Consider the following 23,055-nt stretch of genomic DNA (forward strand, 5'->3'; position numbering starts at 1 on the left):
GGGTCAGGAGGAAGAGCAGCTCTGGGCCACCATGGGCTTCAGGGTTTAGTCTTCGGGCTGCTGGCTATGCTGCCCTCTGAGGACCTCTGGGCTGGGAGCAGATGTTCTGGGGTCCAGGGGAAGGGAAGAAGGTCTGAAGGTGCTCAGGGGGGGTTCTTACCAGCTCAGCAATCTCTCCCAGTATCAGGCCTCTGCCCACGGGCCTGCCCTGCCGTTGGGCCACCACACTGTTTACAGAGGCGAGGTGGGCTGCACTGTGGGGCCAGGCAGCTCTCGTGAGCTGTACGCTCCTCCTTCCTTCCACTTCCCAAGTCCTTGCGGACAAAAGTAAGATGGTCGGGACTGGACTCTGGTCCCTTTATTGAGACTGAGGGGCCAGTGGGTCCATCCAAACAAAAATAAATTTCTCTCCCCAAAGCCTGCCTGCAGGCTAGGGCACCCAGCATGTCCTGGCTGGGGCCCATGGTTGTCCCCTAGACCCAGCAGCACAGGTCTGGCTCTCTTAAGAGTGACAGGATACCGGCTGCTCAGTGCCTGGAGACCCTAGGTGGAACAGGGAGGTGAGTCCCAGCGGGTCCCCCCCACCCCCACCCCCAAGCACGGCTGGCCCCAGTATCCACGGTGTGCGCTGGGCCCTCAGGGCTCAGTCATCGGTCAGGGTGATGACGTCGTACTCGATGCCCTGGTGCTGCAGCTGTTGGATGTGTTCAGGCACCGCCTCTTCTGCGCCAAACAGGCCCTGGGCTTGGGCCATGGCAGCATCGGCCACCGCTGCCAGGGGAGGGGAGAGGACAGTGAGCCCGAGGCCCCAGAAGCTCGGCCTGGGTCCCCATGGTCATCAGGCTCCCATCCCATACCTGTGACAGCTGAGTGTGCAGCGGCCTCCAGTTGGGCCTGTGTGACCAGCTGCTGGCCTGGAGACACAGGCACATACTGGATCTAGAGTGGAGAAGCCAATGAGATCTGGCCTTGGAGGAGCTCTGCCCCGGCTCCCTCTGATCCCCCCAAACGCCTACCTGGGACTCCTGAAGGAAAGGGGCCCCTTGTTCGTACTGGATGTGTGTGATCTGGCCCTCCTGTACCTGGAGGGAGGAAGGCAACGTGACGACCAAGGAGGCTGTACTCGCCTGGCCTCGCTCCCCACTCCTGCTCAGGCCTGGCCTACCTGGATGTGATGGCCCTCTGGAACCACCACATATTCCTGGGGGAGCAGCTGTTGGACTCCATCCTGGGAGATGATGTACTGTACCTGGAGAAGGGTGGAGGAGAAGGCAGGTGCTGAGGCCTTGAACCGGGAGCTTAGCAAGGAAAACCGAGCAGGGGCCCAGGGACACCCAGCATGAATGATGGCAGCTGCAAGCACGGACCCGGGGCGGGGTGGTTTGGAAAGTACGGTTCCTCCCCAAAGCAGGCCCTGGGGGCAGGCGGAGGGAGGGCAGTGCTGGCCGCAGTGCTCACCTGGTTGTCGGAGGTCACCAGATGCTGCACTGTCTGGCCGTCCGCGGTGGTGATCTCTTGGATGTAGGTGGCTTCTTCCTGCCAGGACCAAGCCAGCTCCAGCCTCGGCTCTGTGTGTTCCCCCACCCCGGCCTGTGACCTCCCAGCCCAGGCGCTCACCTGATTGGTCACGGTCTGCTCTTGGGCCACGATAATGTGTTCCTGGCCCAGTGCCTGCTGTAGCCGCTCTGGGCCCAGGACCCCGTGGCTGGACTGTAGTGCAGCTGGGCAGAGAGGGGAGGATGCTCACGCAGGGACTCGGGTGAAACCTGACAAGGCCCTGGCCCCCCCCCCCCCGCCCGGTCCCCCGGGGGCAGCTCACTGTGCAGCGTGGCCAGCGTCTCCTCGTCACTATTCAGGATGATGGTCTGGGTGGGGGTCCGGGCTGGGGTCCGGGCAGTCGGGGTCCCCGTCTTTCTCCCATCAGGACTGTGTAGCCGCTGGATGTGGAACTTGAGGTGCCCGTTCCGGTTGAAACTGAGGGCGGGGGGAGAGGCTCAGGGGCCGCCCCATCACACATGCCCAGCAGCCCCTGCCCGCCTGTTGCCGCCCCACGCCTCACCGCTGCCCACAGAGGTGGCACGCGAAGGGCTTCTCGTTGGTGTGCGTCAGCATGTGCCGCCGCAGGTCCTTCTTGTTCTTGGAGGCAAAGCTACACTGGCTGCACTGGTGGGGCCGCAGGCTCGAGTGCTGCGCCATGTGGGCCTGGGGAAGGGGCAGAGTTGGGGGCGCTGGCTGGGGGAGCACAGAGCACCTCACGGACAGGGCCGTCAGGGAATCTGTCCGCAGGGGGACAGGAGCTGCGTAAGAAGTACAAACCAGACCGAGATGTGGTGCTGCTGTGTGTGGCGAGAGGGACAAGTCCCAGGCCCCCGCCGTTGGGTCACTTAGAAAATCCTGTCCCTGCTCCCAGACTCCCGTCGGCCCCGCGTGAACGCAAGATACAGGTTCAGATGAGGGAACCTCTGAAGGGCTCTCCCAGCCCTGACGTTCTAGGGCCTGGGCCCTGTCCCGTCACCGAGCTGCTGTGGGGATTCTGGGTCTGGAAACGGTAATCCTTGGGGGAAGGACTCCTGCCCAGGACCTGCCCTCCTCACCTTTTCCACACTGTTTCCACCACCTTCCTCGTACCCTGCGCTCTCCCGATTCCAGACAACTTGCATTTCCCTAAGCACGCCCTCTGCCCCTCCAGGCCCAGGTCGGCCGACACCAGCACCCCAAGCCCACACGACCCATGCCGTCTGCCCTCTGTTCACACCAGGGACACTGCTGGGCATCAGTCACCGTGTCTGGATGGTTCCCCACCAGACTGAGCGCCAGACTGAATGCTGAGACCTCACTCCCTCCAGGGGGAGGGCCTGGCTCGGGGTGTTCAGTTAAGGTCTGTTAAACAAGTGGCCGAATGAGTGCCTGGGGAGGCACGGGGGGCAGCACTTACCCGGACCTCGGGCCACTGGCGGGCACTGAAGGGGCAGTCGGGGCACTTGAAGGCACTAGGCCCGGCATGGGCCCGTTTGTGACTCTCCATCTCTGCTCGGCCAGGGAAGGCCTCAGCACAGATCTTGCAGGAAAACTTCTTGGAGGAGGCTGTGGCTGCGGACGGTGGCGACGGCGGCACTCCCAGGCTCAGGGCCTTGCTGGCCGTGGGGGGTGGGGAGGCAGAGCCCTGGGGGTCTCCCACCCGGTGGGTCCTGGCTGGAGATGGGGGCTCAGGGCCATCTCTGGGCAGTCCCCCACACTGTAGTAGGGGCCACTTGGCTCCAGAGGCCAGGGAATCCGGGCTTGGGAAGGAGATGGAGCCATCTGCAGTCAGCTGTAGAGAGACGGAGGAGCGTGAGGTACTGGGGAGGACTGGGGAAGGATAGCAGGGGGGGAAGGATTGTACCCCAAGCCTCACCTCAATGTGGTGCAGCTGGGTCCCGTCGGCTGCCATGATGTAGTGGGTACCAGCTTCTTTCAGGGTGTCGCTCACAACCACAGCCTGGGCTGCCTCCCCTGGGGGCTCCTCGCTGTGAGCACCGAAGAGGGGAGGAGTGAATTCTAGGAGGGGACAGAAGGCCACAGGCGTCCCCTTCCCCAAGAAAGTCATCAACTGAGGGGCTGACTGCCACCACAGGTGGACTCCCTGGTCTGAATTCCAGCTGAACCTCAACTGTCTCTTCTGTAAATAGTGACCACAGGTCCAACATATCGTCCTGCTCAACAGCAGTCCATCCGGCTCCTTTGAAGGGCAGGGCGGCAGTGAGGCGGAGAGCCCCAGGGGTCTAGCCCACGTCTGGCCAAGTGTGGCAGCAGGAGGGCCAGTGGGGCGGTGGGGGAGGCCTGGCAAGTACCCAGAGACCAGGAGCAGATGGCAGATGGCTGCCCGCCGGCCGCCCAGGGATCTGGATTCCTGTCCCAGCCACACACTGTGGCGCTTCAGTGCTTGGATTAAGGGCTTTCTCAGACCGCCCCGGAGTTCAGGGAGCATACAAATATTTCTGCCCCGAACTTGCTCAGTGCAGAGGAAGCCGAGTGCGGCTGCCAGGCCTCCAGTGCCGGCGACGAGCCTGAGCTTGCCACGAAGCTCAGAATGGACAACCCCTCAGGATCACCCAGAACAAAGAGCACGTGACTTTAGAACCAAGGGGTCGACTCCTCGCTTACTGCCTGTCTGACCTCAGGCAAGTCACTCAATGTCCCTGGCCTATTTCCTCACTTGTAAAATGAGAGAAACGCGGATCTCACAAGAATGGTTTAGGTGAGTTCCGAACGTCCAGTGCCTGGAACATCTAAGTGGCCAAAAATTAGTAGCTTCCAACCTCCTGAGAAAGATACGACTCCTATGGCTAATTATGTTACACGTATTAGGAGTTTTGCCTCCTGCCCACTAGGCTCTGGTGGGCAGGGCCCTTATCTGAGGCCTCCCGGCACTCCTATCAATGACTAAAGGGGGCCTTGCAGGCAGCAGGTCTCACCTGTAAGGCGTGCCAGGAGCTGATGTCCCCTCCTCCATAGGGGGTGCAGTGATGACGCTGTAGCCAGTCCCACCAAATGGACCAGGTGCCAGGGTGATCTGCTGCAGGTCAGGGGCACCTAGCTGGCTCTCTGCTGCCACGCTGGCCCCCGGCTCGGCCACGTGGAGGGTTACCACTTGCGGAGTGGCACCTGCTGGGGAGGGCTGCCCACCAGGGGATGCTAACTCTGCTTCCACGTCCTCGGACTTCACCACGGCCACCTGTAATGGACCCAGTGGGCATTAGGAGCAGGGTCTGTGGCAGAGAGGCTGGTGTTCAGGGCCCTTCTCTACCTCAAAGCTTGCCCACACTCGGGCAGCCCAGTGCTGCCACCACTCATTTGCACAGCCCCAACTGTGTGTCCTTTCTAAAGCACACTCTTGACTCTCCAAGCCCCACCCAGCAACTGGAAATAAGTAAACTTAACAAGACCAGGGTAGCACAATACTGCCCTCCAGGGGCAGCTGGGCAATGTCTGCAGACATTCATTGGTCACACTTTGGAAGGGGAGTGGTCCTGGCACCTCGGGGTTATCTGTCAGGGATGCTGCTAACCACCCCGCAATGAATAGCAAGGCTCCCACAACAAAGAACTATCTGCCACTAAAGGCCAAGACTGAGAAATCCTAGGGTAAAGGGAAAAGTGGCAAACCATTTAAGAAAAAAGAACTTGACCTCACATCTTACTCCAAAGTCCACTTCAAATGGATTAAACACTGAAATGTAATAAATCTTTTTTTAATTTTTTATTTATTGGACAGAGACACAGCGAGAGAGGGAACACAAGCAGGGGGAGTGGCAGAGGGAGAAGCAGGCTTCCCGCTGAGCAGGGAGCCCGACACCGGGCTCGATCCCAGGACCCTGGGATCATGACCTGAGCCGAAGGCAGACGCTTAAGGAGCCACCCAGGCGCTCCGTGAAATGTAATAAAAAATTCCACAAATATAAAGAGAAAATGTGGATAAGTATTTTGATGCTCTGGGGTGGGAAGATTTTTTCTAATCAGCAAAACATAAACTGAAATCTGAAAACAAAATGTGGTATTTAACAATTCATACGAGAGAAAAGGGGAGTCTCCTTCATATACAAGGAGCCTCTGCAGAGTGATAATAAAAAGACCAATAGGGGCACCTGGGCGGCGCAGCTGGTTAAGCGTCTCACTCTTGGTTTTGGCTTGGATTGTGATCTTGGGGTCATGGGATCGGACCCTGCATTGGGCTCCGCGCTCAGTGGGGAGTCTGCTAAGGTTTCTCTTTCCCTCTCCCTCTGCACCACCCACCCTCCCACTCCATGTGTGTGCGCGCTCTCTCAAATAAATCTTAAAAAAAAAAAAAAAAGACTAATAGGAAAACTGATACAGGACACAAACAGGTAAGTCAGAGAAGAAATAAATGGTCTATGAACATACAGAAAGTAGTTCAATCTCATTTATGGTCATAAAATTATAAATTAAGACCATGAGGGGCACCTGGCTGGCTCAGTCAGAGGAGCATGCGACTCTTGATCTTGGGGTTGGGAGTTCGAGCCCTACGCTGATTGGGAGTAGAGATTACTCAAATAAATAAAAACTTAAAAAAAAAAAAGACTATGAAATATACTTCTACTACGTGGATGAGATTTATAAAGATTGGGGACACCCAGCACCCAGTGTTGGCAAAGGTGTAGGGAAACACGCTCTAGCGGTGGTCACATAAACTAGCATCTCTCTCTCTCTGAGGCTTCGTACCTTCAGACCCACCAATTCTACTTCTAGGAGGCTTTTTTTTAACTAAAAAGTGTTTAGGAGCACCTGAAATATATGTGCACCGAAGTACTGCCTTTGACTGATTAGAAACGAAACAACCAACCAGTAAAGGACCGCATGACCTACAACATTGGGACGGAAGGATGTGGAGACGTACGTGGGAACAACAGGGAGAGGTCTGGGTGCACAGGCCAGACCATAGCGCACATGCTGCCCAGAGAAGAAAAGTGGGCTATGGAGGAGCATGAATCATGTGGTCCCGTTTTGTTTTGTTTTATTTGAGGGAGAGAGAGGGCATGCACACGCAAGCAGGAGGGGCAGAGGCAGAAGGAGAGAGAATCCCAAGCAGACTCCGCATTGAGCACAGAGCCTGATGCAAGGCTCTATCTCATGACCCTGAGACCACGACCTGAGCTGAAACCATGAGTCAGATGCTTAACCGACTGCACCACCCAGGCGGCCCTGTGATCCCATTTTTTAAGGAACACAATGTCTGTGTTAGCGTGTACATAGAACTGGAGAAATGCTTATTAGCCCATTAACAGTTGGGATGGGAGGGATGTTAAGGACTTTCACTTTCTGTATAGAACAGTTCTTAATGTTCTATATTATTTTTTTACAAACATATGTGTTTGTAATCAGAAAAAAAATGCATGACGTACTGGCACGAGAAGAGCAGACAGAGCAATAGAACAGACCTTGTCTGTATATGGCGGAATCTAGAACTTTGATAAAGTGGGCATTTCCAACCACTGGGGAAGATTATTTCATATACTGCACTGGATAACTTTTGGAAAAAAAAGTAAAGTTAGTCCCCTACCTTTCTACATACACCAAAAATAAATTCCAGGCGGAGTAAAGATTTAAGTGTAAAAAATGAAACTCTAAGGGGCACCTGAGTGGCTCAGTCGGTTAAGTGACTGCCTTCGGCTCAGGTCATGATCCTGGAGTCCCGGGATCGAGTCCCCCATCGGGCTCCCTGCTCAGCGGGGACTCTGCTTCTCCCTCGGACCCTCCCCCCTCTCATGCTCTCTATCTCATTCTCTCTCTCAAATAAATAAAATTTAAAAAAAATTTTTTTTAAAAAATTAAAAAAAATAAAAATATCTTTCCTTATAAAAAAATGAAACTCTAAGAAAAAAATACAAATGAATGTTCATATAATCTTAGGGCAAAGGAGGCCTTTCTAGGGAGGATATCGAAGGCAAAAACCATAAAAGACTGATTTAACTATCTAAAAATGTACAACTTCTGGGGCGCCTGGGTGGCTCAGTCCTTAAGCAACTACCTTCGGCTCAGGTCATGGTCCCAGGGTCCTGGGATCGAGCCCCACATCAGGCTCCCTGCTCAGCGGGAAGCCTGCTTCTCCCTCTCCCACTCCCCCCTGCTTGTGTTCCCTCTCTCACTGTGTCTCTCTCTGTCAAATAAATAAATAAAATCTTAAAAAAAAAAAATGTACAACTTCTACACACCACCAAAGGCACTGCCGGGATCCTAGGAAGCTCTGCAGGTCCGACACCAGGCTCCCACCTCCGGAGTTGTGCCTGTCCTCTACGCCCCAGTGGCACGCTATTGCTACAGGTTCTTGGAATTTATCATCTCAAACACAGATTCGACATGTTTTCACGAGGCTCGGAGACAGGAGGGGCTAACAAAGCTCTCTGGCCTCAGAGGAACGGGGGTGGGTGGCTGGGAGGAGGGAGAAGTCCTGAGGAGCTCGGGGAGGATCTGCTGGCCAAGAGAGGCCAGAGCGGAGAGAGCCCTGGGGGCCTCCCGGCTGTGGGACGCATCGCCGGGGGAGGGCGCTAGGCTAGATGGGAAGCTGGCGTGGACCCACAGCTCCGGGTGGCTGCAGAGCTGGGAGGCCTGCGCCGGAACAGGGCCTCAGAAGCCACAGGGGTGGCACTAACCGCTCGGACTGGCAGAGGTCGCCGGGGACTCGAGCTGAGCGGGAGCTCCTCTGACCTCCCTGGCACAGGAGGGCCCCTCTCCTCCGCGTCTGCTCCTGGGGTTTTGCCGGACAGTCTCCTGGTTAAGTGGGGGTGCCCCGAGGGCAGGGCGCATCTGCCTCTTCACCCTCCTCCCCTCCCAGTGTCCAGTGCGGAGCGGGCACCGAAGATGGCTGCACAGGGGAGGCGAGGTGAGGCGGCAGCCCCGGGCGGCTCACCTGCAGGGCTGTGCCCCCCAGCTCCCGCTGGGCGCTCATGTTCAGCAGCAGATCCAAGGCCGTCTGCGTGGCCATTGCCGTGGACTCCTCAGCACCTGGGTTGGGTGAGACCTGAGCCTGAGAACGGCCCACCGCCCCCTCTCCCTCCACGGGGCCCCAGCAGGAGCCCTGCCCCTGCCCCCAGCTGCCCAGGCTCCCACCTTCCCTCAGAGCTCACCTTGCTGGTAGATGATGGTGGCGCCACCAAGCGTGTCAGAACAGAGCAGTGGGGGGGTCTCGGGTGCCTGGAAAGGTGCTGCCTCGGGGGGAATCTGTGGGGTGGGGATGTGGCCAAGTCTGAGAGGGGGCAGCTTGGATGCAAGCACTGATTGCCAAGCACCTCCTACGGGTCAGGCGCTTTACATCCGTTGGCTTGTTTCATCTTCACACAACTACGTCTCAAGGTATTTCTCAGCTCAGTACTACCGAAGAACTATCTGAGGCTCAGACAAGTAAAGCAAATGGCTACGACCCCACAGCCAGTAAGTATCAGAACCGGGATCTGAACACAAGACTGACAAGGGAGCCTGTGTTCTACCAGCACATAGTGGGGGTCCATCTTTTGTGGCACGGGAGGGGGAGGCAATGTCCTCAGCTATGAGACTATACTTCTTGGCCTGCCTTGCAGCTAGGTGAAGTGTGGCCTTGTGGCTAAGCAGGAGCTTCTGGTTAAGTTCACGGGGAAGACAGATGGAGAAATGGCAGGCTTCCTTTCTGCCTTTGCCCATCCCTTCCTCTTGCTTCTTGCCCGGGATGTGGCAGGAAGGCTGGAGCTCCTGCAGCTATACTGGACCATGAGGCAACCACAAAAATGGAAGTCGTATGCCTAGGATGGCTGGGAAAAAATATTGAGAGAGCTTGGTCCCTGATGACTGACCATGGAGCTGTCACACTAGCCCTGGGCTGCTGACCTCTGGACTCATCTTTGAGAGAATAATAAACTATGACCATAGTTAAGCTACTGAGATCTCATTCTCTGTTCCTACCACTGAAAAGCCACTCCCACTCCGAGCTTAGGGTGGACAGGTCTGTGACCTCATCTGCCCTTTACCACAGTCGGAGGCAGGGACCATTTTGTTGTCCCCAACATGCCAATGAGGATGCTGGGGACGGGAAAGGTGACAGGACACTGTCATCCTGGCCCATGCTCCCCAGCCCCTTCTGCCTGCTTGGCTGAGCTCACCTCAGGAGGTCCCGGGGAGCGGGGCGGTGGTCCGGGGGCCGCACTGTGCTGCTGCTTCAGCTCCTCAATCTGCTGCAGAGAGAAGAAGGGGCGACGGCGGGAAGGTGGCTCCTCAGGGTGGCGCCGCCCCCACTCCTCAAAGCTGCTTGCGTGTCGGCATCGCACGTGCAGGCGTAGGTTCTTCTTGTGCCGTGTGCTGAAGTGGCAGTACTCACAGGCAAAGGGCTTGGCCCCTGTAGGCAGAGGTGGACGGATGCTTGGGCTTCCCCAGCCCCCACCCCCCACCCCAGGAAGCCCTCTATGGGCCCCAGGACCTCTCCAACTGTCTCCCTGCCGGGAACTGGGCGAGCACGTGCTGCAGTTCGTTCTGGTGGGCCAGGCCGGACAGGAACCGGGCCCACCTCCTGCACTCACAGCCTTCCTCGAAGTGTCTCATTTTCACGTCACTGGACCACCCATTTCTCTTATCAATCATCTCCCCCAGGCAGACGGGAATCCGGCCCCATAGCGTGTCTAATCTCCCCCAGCATGCCCATCAGAGGCACGGGCACCAAGGAGGAGAAAGAATCAACTGTTTTGTGCACATTTTGCACGCGCGAGGCGGGGCCTCCGCCAACATGTCTCCTGTCCAGCACCCAGCACAGACAGGGCTTGCGGAACAGAGCTCACTTTTATAACCATCACACGGCAGGTACTCCTGACACCCCTTTCACAGCCAAGGAAGGCTCAGACAGGGCAAGGTGGCCCATGACCACGCAGAGCTGAGGAGAGAGGGTGACACCTCCAGGGCAGAGTCCCTTACAACTGAGCAGCCGGAGCTGGGGCTGCGGAGGGGGAGGAAGAAGAAAGCGCTGAGCTGTGGGCTCCCCACGGTGGGGCGGGGCGGGCCTGACCTGTGTGCTTGACAGCCACGTGAGAGAGCAGGAAGTCCTCCCGGAAGGTGCGGTAGGGGCAAAAGCTGCACTTGAATGGCTTGTCACTGACATGGGACAGCTGGTGGTTCAGTAGTGCCTTCTTGTCCTCACAAACAAATTCACAGAACTCGCACTTGAACCTGGAGATGGTGAGAGGGAGGGAAGCTCAGCAATAGGGTGGGGTGGGGTGCTCCAGCCCCGGGGCCTCCTTGGGGATATACCTGCGGTTGGCAACAGCCTGGATGTGCGTGAGCAGGTGCATCTTAAAGGTGTAGCGCTTCTTAAAGGACTTTCCACACTGTGAGGGGTAGGGTGAGTTAGATGGGGAACTGCCTAGGGAGACCCCTTCACCCTGCCCCCGGCCCTTGGCGCCAGCCACCTTGTCACACATGTGGGGCTTCTCCGTGCTGTGTGTCTTCATGTGCTGCGTGAGTCTCTTCTGCATCGGGTAGACACGGCCACACACAGGGCAAGGGAAGGAGCTCAGCTTTGGGGCCTGGGAAGGGACAAGAAGAAACCAGATGAGGAGAGAGGGTGAGACCTCACCTCCTGCCCCCACCCTCACAAGCGGCCCTCAAGCAGGCTCCCTTCCTGGGCCAGGGCCCCAGACTCACCGGATCTGGTCTCTTCTTCCTGGGGGGGGGGCGGGGGGGGGCGCAGAAAGGCATAGGAGTCAGACCATTGCTTCCCCAAGCCCACCTCAAACCTTCTCACGCTGACCGGACCCAGTCTCAGCTCTGAGTGTCCCTACTGCCCAGCCAAGCCCTTCTCTCAGAACACGCTTTCCCCAAGTGGAGTTCACTAGAAAATGCTAAGAGGCACGCTGTAAATAAATTCTAGATTGGTGCCTTCTTCCTTTCTTTGTCACAAAATAAAATGTGCATTTTAAAGGCCCTGAGAAGTCCTGAGCAGAAAAAGAGTTGGTGAACCAGGTGTCCGAACTGGTGTCCATAATTTTACCTCCCTCCCCACCACCCCCATCTGCCCCGCCTTTTTTAAAGAAAACCCATAAGCACTGGAGAGAGCAGGCTTTCCCACAAGCACAGTTTGAAAGTCACTGCCCTCATGGATTCCTGTACCCAACCTCTGCTCACACTGCACCCCAAGAGGAGTAAACTCCTTCCTGAAGCTGCAGGTCTAATGACAACTCAGCGAGCAATCACAGGGCCCCTAAGGATTTGCTCCTCTGCCGATCTGTCCTGGGTGTGCTCCGGGAGTTGGGAGTCTAGAAGACCTTTAGATGATGTCCTGAGCTCCTTTAGGCAGACAATTCCCTTTAATCACCTCAACAATGACTGTCCCCATCTTACAAAGCTCACGGCAGGGAAGAGACAGAACAAGAGCCCTCCAGGCCCTGCTACTGCTCTGAACCAAGTGAGCTGGGATGAATGGCCTTATCTTTCCGTTGTCTGTGACATGCTGCCAACGGGGCGGCCCAGGGCAGGTGCTCAGTAAGGGGGCAACACGGCTATGGTGGGCCTCCACTTCCCACCCTGGCCCGTCCCCACCCCTCACCCCCACGCACTGACCGGTCTCGACTGTGCACGGCCGCGTGTCGGACCACGTCCTTCCGGTAGACGCTGGTATAGCTGCATTCGTCACACTTGTAGGGCTTACTGCCCACGTGATTGAACATGTGCTCCTGGGACAGAGGTGAATGGATAGTGGGCTGGGGCTGGCCTCCCCTGCACCCCTCAACCTGTGCCCACAGCCTTAGAGCTGCCGTGGGAGCGGGCTCCCAGAACGAGGGAGAGCTGCAAGGGCCGGAGCCTATTAGGGCTGGGGACTCTCCCCAACAAGGGCACCTACTACTCTGCACCAGGCCCTGTGCTGGCTCACCATCTGACAGATGCAGAAACTGAGGCTCAGAGGGAAGTGACCTCGGCCCTGAAGTGACTTTGTGAATGGCGGAGCTTGGAGCCAAACCCAAGCAGCATGGCTCCAGAGCCTCCACCATCCCCACCGCACTCGGGGACAACCCTCCCCCAGCAGAGTTCCCGAGAACACCTTCCAGGTCACAGGCCTGGCTGAGGGAGGAAGAACTGTGTGCAGAAAGCACAGGGGCTCTGGCCTGTGGTTCAGGTAGCCCCTGCTGCTCACGACGGCCAGCTCTCTGCCTTACTTGGGCCAAGCCAAGCCACAGTTTCCTGGGTCAGTAAAATGGGCCTATTGATACCTACAACCTCTTCGGGCTGCATGAGCATGAAACTCGAGCATGCCTACCAGGCCCAGGTGCTGGATAAAAAACAGCTTAGGGTTGCAGCAAGCCCACTGGCACTTTTGGGTAAATGGTACAAAAAGGAACTCTCTCCTTGAGACACAGTACCGCCATCTACTGGAAAACTTTCTAACACACTGAACGAGACAGAACCGGTTTTACTGCCATCTGCCAAAGTGTGTGGCGATCAAGCAAATCTCTGCTGTCTGCACCGTGCACAGCACCTCTGAGGATGAGACACCACTAGGCAGTGTGCAGCCTGCACAACAGTCCATGGTGCCCACACCTGAACTCCTTCAGTACACAGCGGCACACCACTTAACGGGCCCTGCGAAGGAGCAGGAGAGTGCCGGCCAATGGCCCGTGAGCACCACTCCCTCTTGGCACTGCCCGCCAGCCCTCGCCTCTGTCCCAGCGCCCCCCCACCCTCCACACTGCGCACCTTGAGCGAGGACCAGCGGCGGGAGCGGTAGCTACACTGCAGGCACCTGAAGAGCTGGGGGTCCCCGGCCTCGTGGGAGTTGACGTGGAAGCGCAGGTCCTCGTGGGACAGGAAGCGGGAGCCGCAAATGCGGCACAGGAAGGGCCTCAGGAGCGGTTTGGGAGACTTGTAATAATACCTGCCAGGAGGGCATTGGAGAGGTCTGGCTGGGCCACACCGCCAGCTGTCTCCCCTACCCTGTCCCTGCTCTACATACTTGCGGTATTTCTTGCCTAGGAAGCGCCTGGAGGGTCTGCCCCGGCGGCGGGGCGGGGCAGCAGGCTCATCCTGGCAGGAGGGAGCCGCGTTCTCCGCATCTGACTGGGTCACGCTGGGGTCCACGGGGGCCCTGTCGGCCTTGCCCAGGGCAACCAGGCATCCTGGGCCCGAAGAGCTGGGTGCCTCGGGGTCCGGGGGCTCTGGAGGGCTCTGTCCGCTCTGGGAACTCACTAGAGGCTCTCCTTCCACACCTGCCACAGACATGATCCCAGATCAGCCACGGACACACCAGGACAGATGTGGACAGGTATGCCAGGGGCCAGCCAAAACATCTCCCTCAAACACGGTCACAGACTGCCGATGGGCACGTCAGGTCACGGGACAGGCGCAGGCGGCGTGGACGCAGGCCCGTCCTGCAGCTGGCCCCCTGCCAGCACAACTCCTGCCCGGCGGTCGGCAGCAGCCTGTCGAGAGGCCCACACGCTAGCTGAGCCTGGACGTGGGACTTCCGTGCATCCTCGGGCAAAGCCATCGGCCCAAGTCTCATTTTCCCATCTGTCAAGTGGAGATGTTAACTGCTGCGCTAGTGACCTCACGGGAACATTCTAGAGTCTGGGAGTGACAGCAGGTACTTTAACATTGGTCTTCCCTAGGGAGGCTGGAAGGCTGGAGGGCAGACGGGAGGAAGGGAGGAGACATCACATCACCGTACACGCTCACAACCTCTAGAAGTCTGAACAACTGAATGTGTTACCTATTCAAAAACATCAACAGTATTCCAATGTAATGTTTTATTTTTTTTTTAATGATTTTTTATTTATTTATTTGAGAGAGAGAGAATGAGAGATAGAGAGCACGAGAGGGAAGAGGGTCAGAGGGAGAAGCAGACTCCCCGCCGAGCAGGGAGCCCGATGTGGGACTCGATCCCGGGACTCCAGGATCATGACCTGAGCCGAAGGCAGTCGCTTAACCAACTGAGCCACCCAGGCGCCCTTCCAATGTAATGTTTTAAAAATGAAACATGGGGCGCCTGGGTGGTTCAGTCGGTTAAGCATCTGCCTTCGGCTCAGGTCGTGATCCCGGGGTCCTGGGATGGAGCCCCACATCGGGCTCCCTGCTCCGCAGGGAGTCTGCTTCTCCCTCTGCCTCTCTGCCCCACCCCTCCCCTGGCTTGTGCTCACTCACTCACTTTCTCTCAAATAAGTAAATAAAATCTTAAAAAAAAAAAAAAAAAGAAAAGTGATCCAGACAACGCCGGTAACATCCTGCTTCTTGACAGGGGTGCCGCCTGTACAGGTGCATTCCCTTGTCAAAATTCCCTCAGCTGGGCACTTAGGATACGTGTGCTTTCCCATATAGGTCTTAATAAGAAGCTATTTTTAAAAAGGATGCTAAAAAAGTGTAATGATCTCCCCCAGACTGTGTATACAAAAAAAAAGAGCTACCATGTATTTTTGTATTTACACCTTAAAGCAATCCTGAAAAGGCAGGTGCTACCACCTCCATTCATCAAAAGGGGACAGGGGATTCAAGAGGCAAAGTCACATAGCTAGTAGGTGGCAGAGCCATCATGCCCATGGGGCTTTCTAAGTCCCCAGCCAGTAATGCTCCAAGCCAGTGCTCCCTGGACACAGTTTCAGGTCTCAGACTTGTTCTCATTTCAGTAATCATACTTAAAACTTATCTTCTTGGTTTAGTTATAAAGGTTCACACTTCTCCTGTTCTGTAAGACACCTTACCACCGAGGATACAAAGCTGACTTATCGCTTAACTCAGGGCTTCTCAAGCTCGGTCTCAGAGGGCTGGCCGTTTATGAGGAGGCCTGCGGGTCTCCCATGTTTGATATGTGCTGCCCTGCATGGCACACTCACTCCCCAAGGCTCTACAGAAGGAAGCAGGGAATGAGGCCACCCCTCAGCCCTACTCACATGGCCCCACCTACGACCAACTCTCACCATCTGGGAGGTCTGAGGTCTCTAGGCGAGGCAACTTCCGAGGCCGGCCAGGTCTCCTTCGGGGTCTTGGCATACTGGGAGTAGGGCGCTGGGGACGTAGCTGCCGGCCCCGGGGCTCATCCTCGGCCGGATTGTAGTCACTGTCCTCTGTGGGGACCGCAAGAGAAGGTGGGCATCAGTCCTGGACCCGCCCTTTCAGCCCTGATCCCTGGCCTGGTTTCCCTGGCAAGAGGCCCTCTTCCCATCCCTGCCTACTTCTCCTCCAAGCCCACCTACCAGTGATGCCTCCTCCAGAAGCCCTCCTGACCTCCTCCTGGCTGACTCTGAGCGCCTTTCTCCAAGCCCTTGCAAACCTTTCTCTACACCTCTCCTGACTCCAAACACTAACTCAGACAGCACCACTATGTGAATTAGAAAAAAATGCCCCTTCCTTTAGACACTTTACAGCCACTGTTAGAAAACTGTTGGAAGAAACATTCAAATCTACAAACTCTGATGACGGTGCTCTCCAGTGCGGGAGCCACTAGCCGTATGTAACTACTGAGCACTTACGCCTGGTCTACACCGAGCTACTGGATTTCAAAACACTAGAATAAAAAGAGAAAATAAAATAACCCACCGATAATTATGATTAAATTTCATTTTATCTTTTAACCTTTTTAAATATGGCAATATGGCTACAACAAAAAGTGCGTGTGGCTCGTCTTCTTTCTGTTGGACAAACGTGAACGTGGCCCTCTCAGATGTGGTGCTCTTTTTTAGCACACAACCTGCACAACTGCACACACAGGTCCTGACCCCAGAGCCCCGACTCCTGTCTTACACTGGAGGCACCTGCGTGGCTGAATCTGTGCCAAGTCCTCCTTCCCAGCCCTCCATGTGGGCCAGAGGCAGCTCAGTATTTGGAGATGGGTATGGTGGTGGCATGCCCGGGAGCGACACTGGCCTACCCTCCAGGTCATCGATGGCGCCAGCGTCGACGATGTCATCGTCATCTTCCTCCTCTGGCCCCTCTTCCTCCTGGGTCTTGGCTGAGGTGCCCCACTTCCGCAGACGCTCCTTCTTCCCTGCTGCTGCTGCTGCTGCGGAGGTCAGAGAAGCTTGCCACGTCTGGCTCTCGGCCCTCCACCCCCATCCGCACAGCCCAGCTGGCCAGGCTGCTGTTGGCGCACCTGGTCGGAAGTGCCGCTCCCGCATGTGGCGCAACAGCGTGGCCTTGGTGCTGCTCCGGTACTGGCACATCTTGCACTTGAACTGCTGGACTACCACCACCTCCATCATGGCCTCCAGGCTCTGCAGGTCTGGCTCCTCGGCGCCAGAGCCCGGGGGCGGCTGCGTGGGGGAGCTGGGCCTACCCCGTGCCTCCTCCGGTGGCTCTAGGCACGTGGATGTGGGGCCATCAGCCAGGGCCTCGATGGCTGCCAAGCTGTGGGCCAATGTGGAACTGGACATCGGCGAGGCCATGGGGGCACCTGGGGGTGGGCGAGGGAATCAGAGTGGAGGGGAAGATGGGCCACGAGTGATGGCTGCCCCTCCCAGGCAGGCCCAGAGATCCTAGAACCCAATTCCCCACCAGTGACGGCAGGGAAAGTGGGGCCCAGAGCAGCGGACAACCTGCCAAGACCACATACTGAGTTTGTGGCACAGCCTCCCTCTCCGACTCCCTCACCCCCACTGCAGGGCTTCCTGGGTCTGCTGCCCGGGGTCTTACCATCGTCTGGGCCCTGCAGGATCAGGTACCGTGCCGTCTCGGCCCCGCCATCCTCAGCACTGGTTACGGTGATACAGCCTGGGTAGAGATGTAGGGATGGGATTCCCAGCTGACGATGACAACTGTCACTGTCCACATTCATTCTGGCTCACCTGCACCAACTATGATCCAGCTGCATTGCCCTCCCCCTGCCCCGAGCCTCACTTGCACCCTGTACCTGCCCGTGCACCTCCGCCCAGAGCTGGGCTGTTGGGAGGTCTGGCGTGACAGGCTGGCCCAGTAGCTGGCCTATAGTCGCAGAGATGCCATGGCTACCCAGCTGTCCCACCTCTGACCACTAAAACCTGGAGAGTCCCCCTCCCCGTCTCCAAACTCCCCCAAGGTCAAGGCCTAGCCCCTGTACCACTTTCTCAGGGTTGGCTTCCCACACCACCTGAGGGCTTTTCAAAGTCTATGGCCTTTACACACACCATTGATAATAGAGAGTACAGTGTGGTAACTCATGAGTCCGGACACTGGAGTCAGACCATCTGAGCCTATGGCCCAACATTGCTGGTCTCGGTGGGTCCTCTGTACCTCAGATTTCTCATCTAGACTGTGAGGATGGTAGCACCTATCTTTTGGGGTCGCTGGATTAATGAGATACTATATGTAAAGTGCTTAGAGCAAACCCCAGTACAAAGTTAGGTATTATTGTTTCTATGTTTATTCAGTGTTTATCACATGCCAAGCACTATACTACACTGTTTCATTAAATCTTCACCTCATTTACCACTACAAAACAGGGGCTACTGTTCCCACATGACACATTTAGAGTGGTAGAGTTATTTGCCTAAGTTTGTGCAGCTGCTTCTGCTGGACCCCACAGGAAATCCCTGTGGGCCGACTCCCGCTGCCCTCTGCCAGACTCACTCGGGATTAGGTCCGGCCCGATGGTGGACTCAATGATCTTATCGATGGCCGAGCCCAGGTCCGAGGAAGAAGCCGTGCAGTCAGACACCAGCATGTTGGGGTCTGGCAGTGCGCTGGAGTGCACCAGGGCTGGGGGGCCACCTGTCACCCCTGCCACTGGCCCATGGGACAGAGAAGATGAATCAGGCAGGTAGCCGTGGGGCAAGGGGTCTGTGCTCGAGCTACTCTCAGATACTTCCTCCTGGGTGACAGAAAACAAGGAGAGAGGAATTTTAGGAGCCATGATGGGGCAGGGCAGGTTGCCTGCCACCCACTAGATCTAGCTCCCTGGCCCAAAAACATGGTGAGTGGAACCATCTACACCATCAGGCCCACTGATGACGAGTAGATGCCTTCTAGCCACAGAGCCAACTAAAGAACAAGTTCCAGGGTCTCCGGCTCTGGTCAGGTTAAGAGGCTGCATAATCCCCACACCCAGATGTAATCCCCACACTCATACACAGCCTCGAAGAGCTGTTTTCACTGGGCCTTTTTGAATTAGCTCTTCCCTCTGCCTGAAATGCTGCCCAGCTAATTCCTACCCAGCCTTCTCACCACCTTTAGCAGGTACTCTTCTAGAGAGCCAACCCTGACCCCCCAGGCCAAACCAGGACCTCTCTGTCCTTGGTGCTACAGTCACCTGTGTCCCCTCATCACGGTTCACTCTGTAGTATAATGTCTCCTAGGTCAGACTGTACTTTCCATAAGGGTCAGGCCCACACCTGTCTTGTCCCCGGCTGTATCCCCAGAGTTCAGCACAAGCTGGGCAGGCCCATCTCTGCTAAATTAACGAAACCCTTGGACCCCAAAAGGGGGTCCATCGTTGGGCAGCTCTATACCTCGGAAGTCATCTTGCAGGTAATGACAGCAGTAATAATGGCTAATACTTACTGAATGTGTACTACGTGCTGAGCATGGTTTTAATTGCTTTGCAGGTATTAATTCATTTAATCCTCACAAAAACCCTATTGAGGCAGATATATTTATCATTCTCTCTTTACAGATGAGAAAACTGAGAGCTAGAAGTAGGGTAGCTTGTCCAAGATTAGAGAGCCAGGAGGAAATGGTAGTTTTACACAACGTGTCCAAGAGTATTTCCTCTGAGGCAGGTATTCCTGCTCCATTTTACAGACAGAAGAATGAGGCTCAAAGAGGTCTCCCGGTGAATCAGAGGTAGAGCCAAGCCTTGAACCAGGACACCTGCATCTCAGAGAGTGAGGACAGTGGGTAGTGGAGTGGGTAAGACCACAGCGTAGGTTTGAATCCTGGCTCTGTCGGCTCTCTGTGCCTCGGTTTCCTTCCCTGTAGTGCAAAAGAGTGATATATGCCTTGCAAGGAATGAGGCTTAAATGAGAAAATCCATGCTAGGGGCTTGGCGCGGTGCCTGACACACAGTAAACCAAAAACAAGTTTTAGCTACAAGCCAGCCTTTCTGGCTGCTTTCCCTTGGCTGCCAGGCAAGCTGCCTTTGGTCCCCGCCTCCACCCACGCCGGCCAGCCCGGTCCATACCAGAGAGCTGCTGCCGCGGTCGGAGCTTTGCCCCACGCCAGAGTCGTCGGCCTCCGCCGACCCCGGAGCCGCCGCGGCGTCGCTGCTGTCGGCCGACACCGCTTCAGAGGTGCCCACGCCCAGGCCGCTCTCAGAGGGCTCCTCGGGCCGGCCAGGCCCCGGAGCCGCGTCGCTACTGCTCTCCACCTCGTTCTCCTCCATCGGCTCGGGGAGCCGCCTGACAGGGAGGCGCAGGGTCTAGATTCTTCACTCTGCGAGAGGAGGTGACGCGGGCTGGAACAGGTGGGCCTCCTCCCCGGCCCGGGCAACCACGGCCCACCCAGCTGCACCCGTGTGCCCATTTCGCAGGTGCAAAGACTGAGTCTCCGACGGGGAGAGGCTTTCTCGTGTACAGAGACAGAAGCCTCGGGAAAAGAGGACCAAGAAGCCTGGCCGCCCAGTCTAGACCCCTTCCCCATCCCCGGGAGGGTGGTCAATGGCCGGTAATCTTGACCCTTCTCGTCTCTCCTCCATGACTCCCGCAGCGTGGTTCGCCCGAAGAGCCTGCTCGGGGCTCAGTGGTTCAGCCCTTAGGCCCCCCGAGTCCCCCCGGGTGCAGGGTCGGTGGTACAGCCCTCAGGCCCCCCTGGGTCAGTGGCTCGCTCCCCCCTCCCCTGGTTCCCATGCGGAGGGGGCTGACAGCGACGATCCCGGGGCCTGGCGACTCGGGGCTGTCCCCGGCGCTGCCTGCGCTCCAGGCCCGACGCCATCTTGTGGCGGCGCCGGGTTTCCGCTCAGGCAAGTGCGAGAGCGACTAAAGGGCCTGGGACCCCGGGGCCCTGTTCGGACAGCCCCGCCGGCCCGGGAGCTCGCCGCTGGCTATCCCCGCAGTCTGGCCTCACTTCGCGGCAGGGTGCAATGGGGCGACCTGACTCTACCCGATGCTCACCTGACGCTTTCGTAGCCGCGCTCCTCTCCGACTCCGGCATCGACGAGGTCGCCATCCTCTTTCCCCCGCTGCGGAGGGATCCGTCGGCCCACCGTAAGCCGGGACTACTTCCTACGCCGATCCAGAGAAAGACAGCTTCCCGCTGTGTCAGAAGGTTGCCCTGAGACCTCAGAACCACAGTCCAGTCCGGAGAGGGTCTAGTATTTTATACGTCGCCAAGTATGGGTGACACAGTCCGCTGTGGGTTGGGGACTACTTTCTCTCTTGGCGGAGGGCTACACTGGGCGTGGTTATGTGACGTCACTGCTGGGCCCCTTCCCTGGGCCGCAGGGTTGGGCACGGTGAAGGCTGCCCCACGGTCTGGGGGCGTGACCCTCAGTGGCCCCTCCCGGAACAGCCCCTACGGGTGTGCGGCGCCCGGGAAGTTTTGACTTGGCGGGAGAGGAATAAACATTAGTCATTTCGCTTGGCTTCTGACCGATGACTTAACGCTCTTATCGAGGCTAATCGAATCCTTCCTAATTAGGTTTGATGTGTCCTGGGAGGAGGGAAGCATATAATCCTTGTACAGGTGGGGAAAATGAGGCCCGGAAATGGGAAGTGGCTGGTCCTAAAGTCCCATAAGGGCACTCCGGAGGCAGGTGGGATGGCTGGATTCGGGGAAATGGAGAGGAGTCAATGCCCGGCCCTTAGTGAACTGTATTCATACGTATTTGTTGCATTAGTAGAGCTAGAGGTCGAGACATCCTCCACAGCCCTCCTTTGCTCCGTGTAGACCAGTGTAGATGTATTTAAAGGTCAGCAGCCCTTCAGGTATGCCCTTCTTCCTAATGCTGCAAATACCATCTTCGGCACTACTTTCTGTTTAAGCCTATCTATCATTTTGTGAGGGAGCCTGCTGCCGTGGTCTGTCCCTAAGTCTGTGTTGCACGAGTTATTTTCCTCAATTGAAAAATACAAATGGGTTGAGGGAAGGAAGACTCTTCAAAAAACTCCTGTTAAAAAAAAACCCTATTTAAAAAGGCAAAGCGTGCTTCCAGCTGTTACAATTTGTGTGTACTTGAGTATGAGGGGGTTTCCCTGGTCCTTTACTAGGAGCAGGTTTTGGTAGGGGGGGATAGAGCGTGAGGCCTCTGGATGGGCTAGGTTCCTTCATCACCCCTTACCTCCCATCCAGCAGGACCAGGCCCCCAGAGCAGGCTTGGAAAGCTGGGTCAACAATGGCATGATGGCAGGTTGATTTTGCACTCCCTGCACAGGTTTCCAATGAGGACCTGATTTCTCAGCTATCCAGAGCCACCCCCAACCGTCACCACTTGCCAGTAGGATATATCCTGGTGACCATGTCACCTCTCCCAAGGATGTTGGGGTACTCAGCAGTAGTCCTGCAGCACCCATTCCCTTCCCCAGCCCAACTAAGGCTCAATCCAGACCTTGGCCTTTGCCACCAAATCACAAGATTGCAGAATGTCACGATGTAAAAGGTAACAACCTCATCATGGAACAGAAGAGGAGCCCAAGACCCAGAGAGGGAACGCTCTTTTTTTTAAATTTTTTTATTGTTGTTAATCACTATACATTACATCATTAGTTCTTGATGTAGTGTTCCATGATGCATTGTTTGCATAACACCCAGTGCTCCACGCAGAATGTGCCCTCTTTAATACCCATCACCAGACTAACCCACCCCCCCACCCTCCTCCCCTCTAGAACCCTCAGTTTGTTTTTCAGAGTCCATCGTCTCTCATGGTTCGTCTCCCCCTCCGACTTACTCCCCTTCATTCTTCCCTTCCTGCTATCTTCTTCTTTTTCTTTTTTCTTAACATATGTTGCATTATTTGTTTCAGAAGTACAGATCTGTGATTCAACAGTCTTGCACAATTCACAAGGCTCACCATAGCACATACCCTCCCCAATGTCTATCACCCAGCCACCCCATCCCTCCCACCCCCCACCACTCCAGCAACACTCAGTTTGTTTCCTGAGATTAAGAATTCCTCATATTGGGCGCCTGGGTGGCTCAGTTGGTTAAGCGACTGCCTTCTGCTCAGATCATGATCCTGGAGTCCCGGGATCGAGTCCCACATGGGGCTCCCCGCTCAGCGGGGAGTCTGCTTCTCCCTCTGACCCTCCCCCCTCTCTTGCTCTCTCTCTCTCTCTCCCTCATTCTCTCTCTCAAATAAATAAATAAATAAGAACTCCTCATATCAGTGAGGTCATATGATACATGTCTTTCTCTGATTGACTTATTTCACTCAGCATAACACCCTCCAGTTCCATCCACGTCGTTGCAAATGGCAAGATCTCATTCCTTTTGATGGCTGCATAATATTCCATTGTGTATATATGCCACATCTTCTTTATCCATTCATCTGTCGATGGACATCTTGGCTCTTTCCACAGTTTGGCTATTGTGGACATTGCTGCTATAAACATTGGGGTGCACATACCCCTTCGGATCCCTACATTTGTATCTTTGGGGTAAATACCCAGTAGTGCGATTGCTGGATCGTATGGTAGCTCTATTTTCAACTGTTTGAGGA

The 23,055-nt window shown here is 56.2% G+C and overlaps 1 protein-coding gene across 5 annotated transcripts; it reads right to left on the minus strand.

Annotated features, from left to right (window-relative positions):
- Positions 1-343: 343 nt before the first annotated feature.
- Positions 344-21,188, minus strand: ZNF335 (zinc finger protein 335). Of its 5 annotated transcripts, XM_027621576.2 has the most exons (28): positions 20,513-21,186; positions 19,585-19,835; positions 18,036-18,276; positions 17,124-17,201; positions 16,585-16,884; positions 16,363-16,494; positions 15,413-15,559; positions 13,456-13,708; positions 13,200-13,401; positions 12,069-12,181; positions 11,154-11,172; positions 10,919-11,035; positions 10,761-10,837; positions 10,519-10,679; positions 9,626-9,858; positions 8,621-8,714; positions 8,404-8,498; positions 4,455-4,714; positions 3,395-3,506; positions 2,936-3,310; positions 2,060-2,202; positions 1,820-1,974; positions 1,618-1,721; positions 1,459-1,536; positions 1,166-1,249; positions 1,017-1,082; positions 858-939; positions 344-771 (listed from the first exon to the last, which is right to left on the minus strand). In XM_027621576.2, the coding sequence occupies exons 2-28, from the start codon at positions 19,783-19,785 to the stop codon at positions 644-646; spliced, it is 4,050 nt and encodes a 1,349-aa protein (XP_027477377.1). In that variant the 5' UTR covers positions 19,786-19,835; positions 20,513-21,186; the 3' UTR covers positions 344-643. The 5 variants fall into 5 exon arrangements, with proteins under 5 accessions (XP_027477377.1, XP_027477374.1, XP_027477376.1 ...); XM_027621573.2 differs by having other exon boundaries at positions 16,363-16,884; positions 20,513-21,188; XM_027621575.2 differs by having other exon boundaries at positions 13,200-13,377; positions 16,363-16,884.
- Between the last annotated feature and the right edge of the window lie 1,867 nt (positions 21,189-23,055).

This window comes from Zalophus californianus, chromosome 8, assembly GCF_009762305.2.
Source record: "Zalophus californianus isolate mZalCal1 chromosome 8, mZalCal1.pri.v2, whole genome shotgun sequence".
Classification (NCBI taxonomy): Eukaryota; Metazoa; Chordata; class Mammalia; order Carnivora; family Otariidae; genus Zalophus; species Zalophus californianus.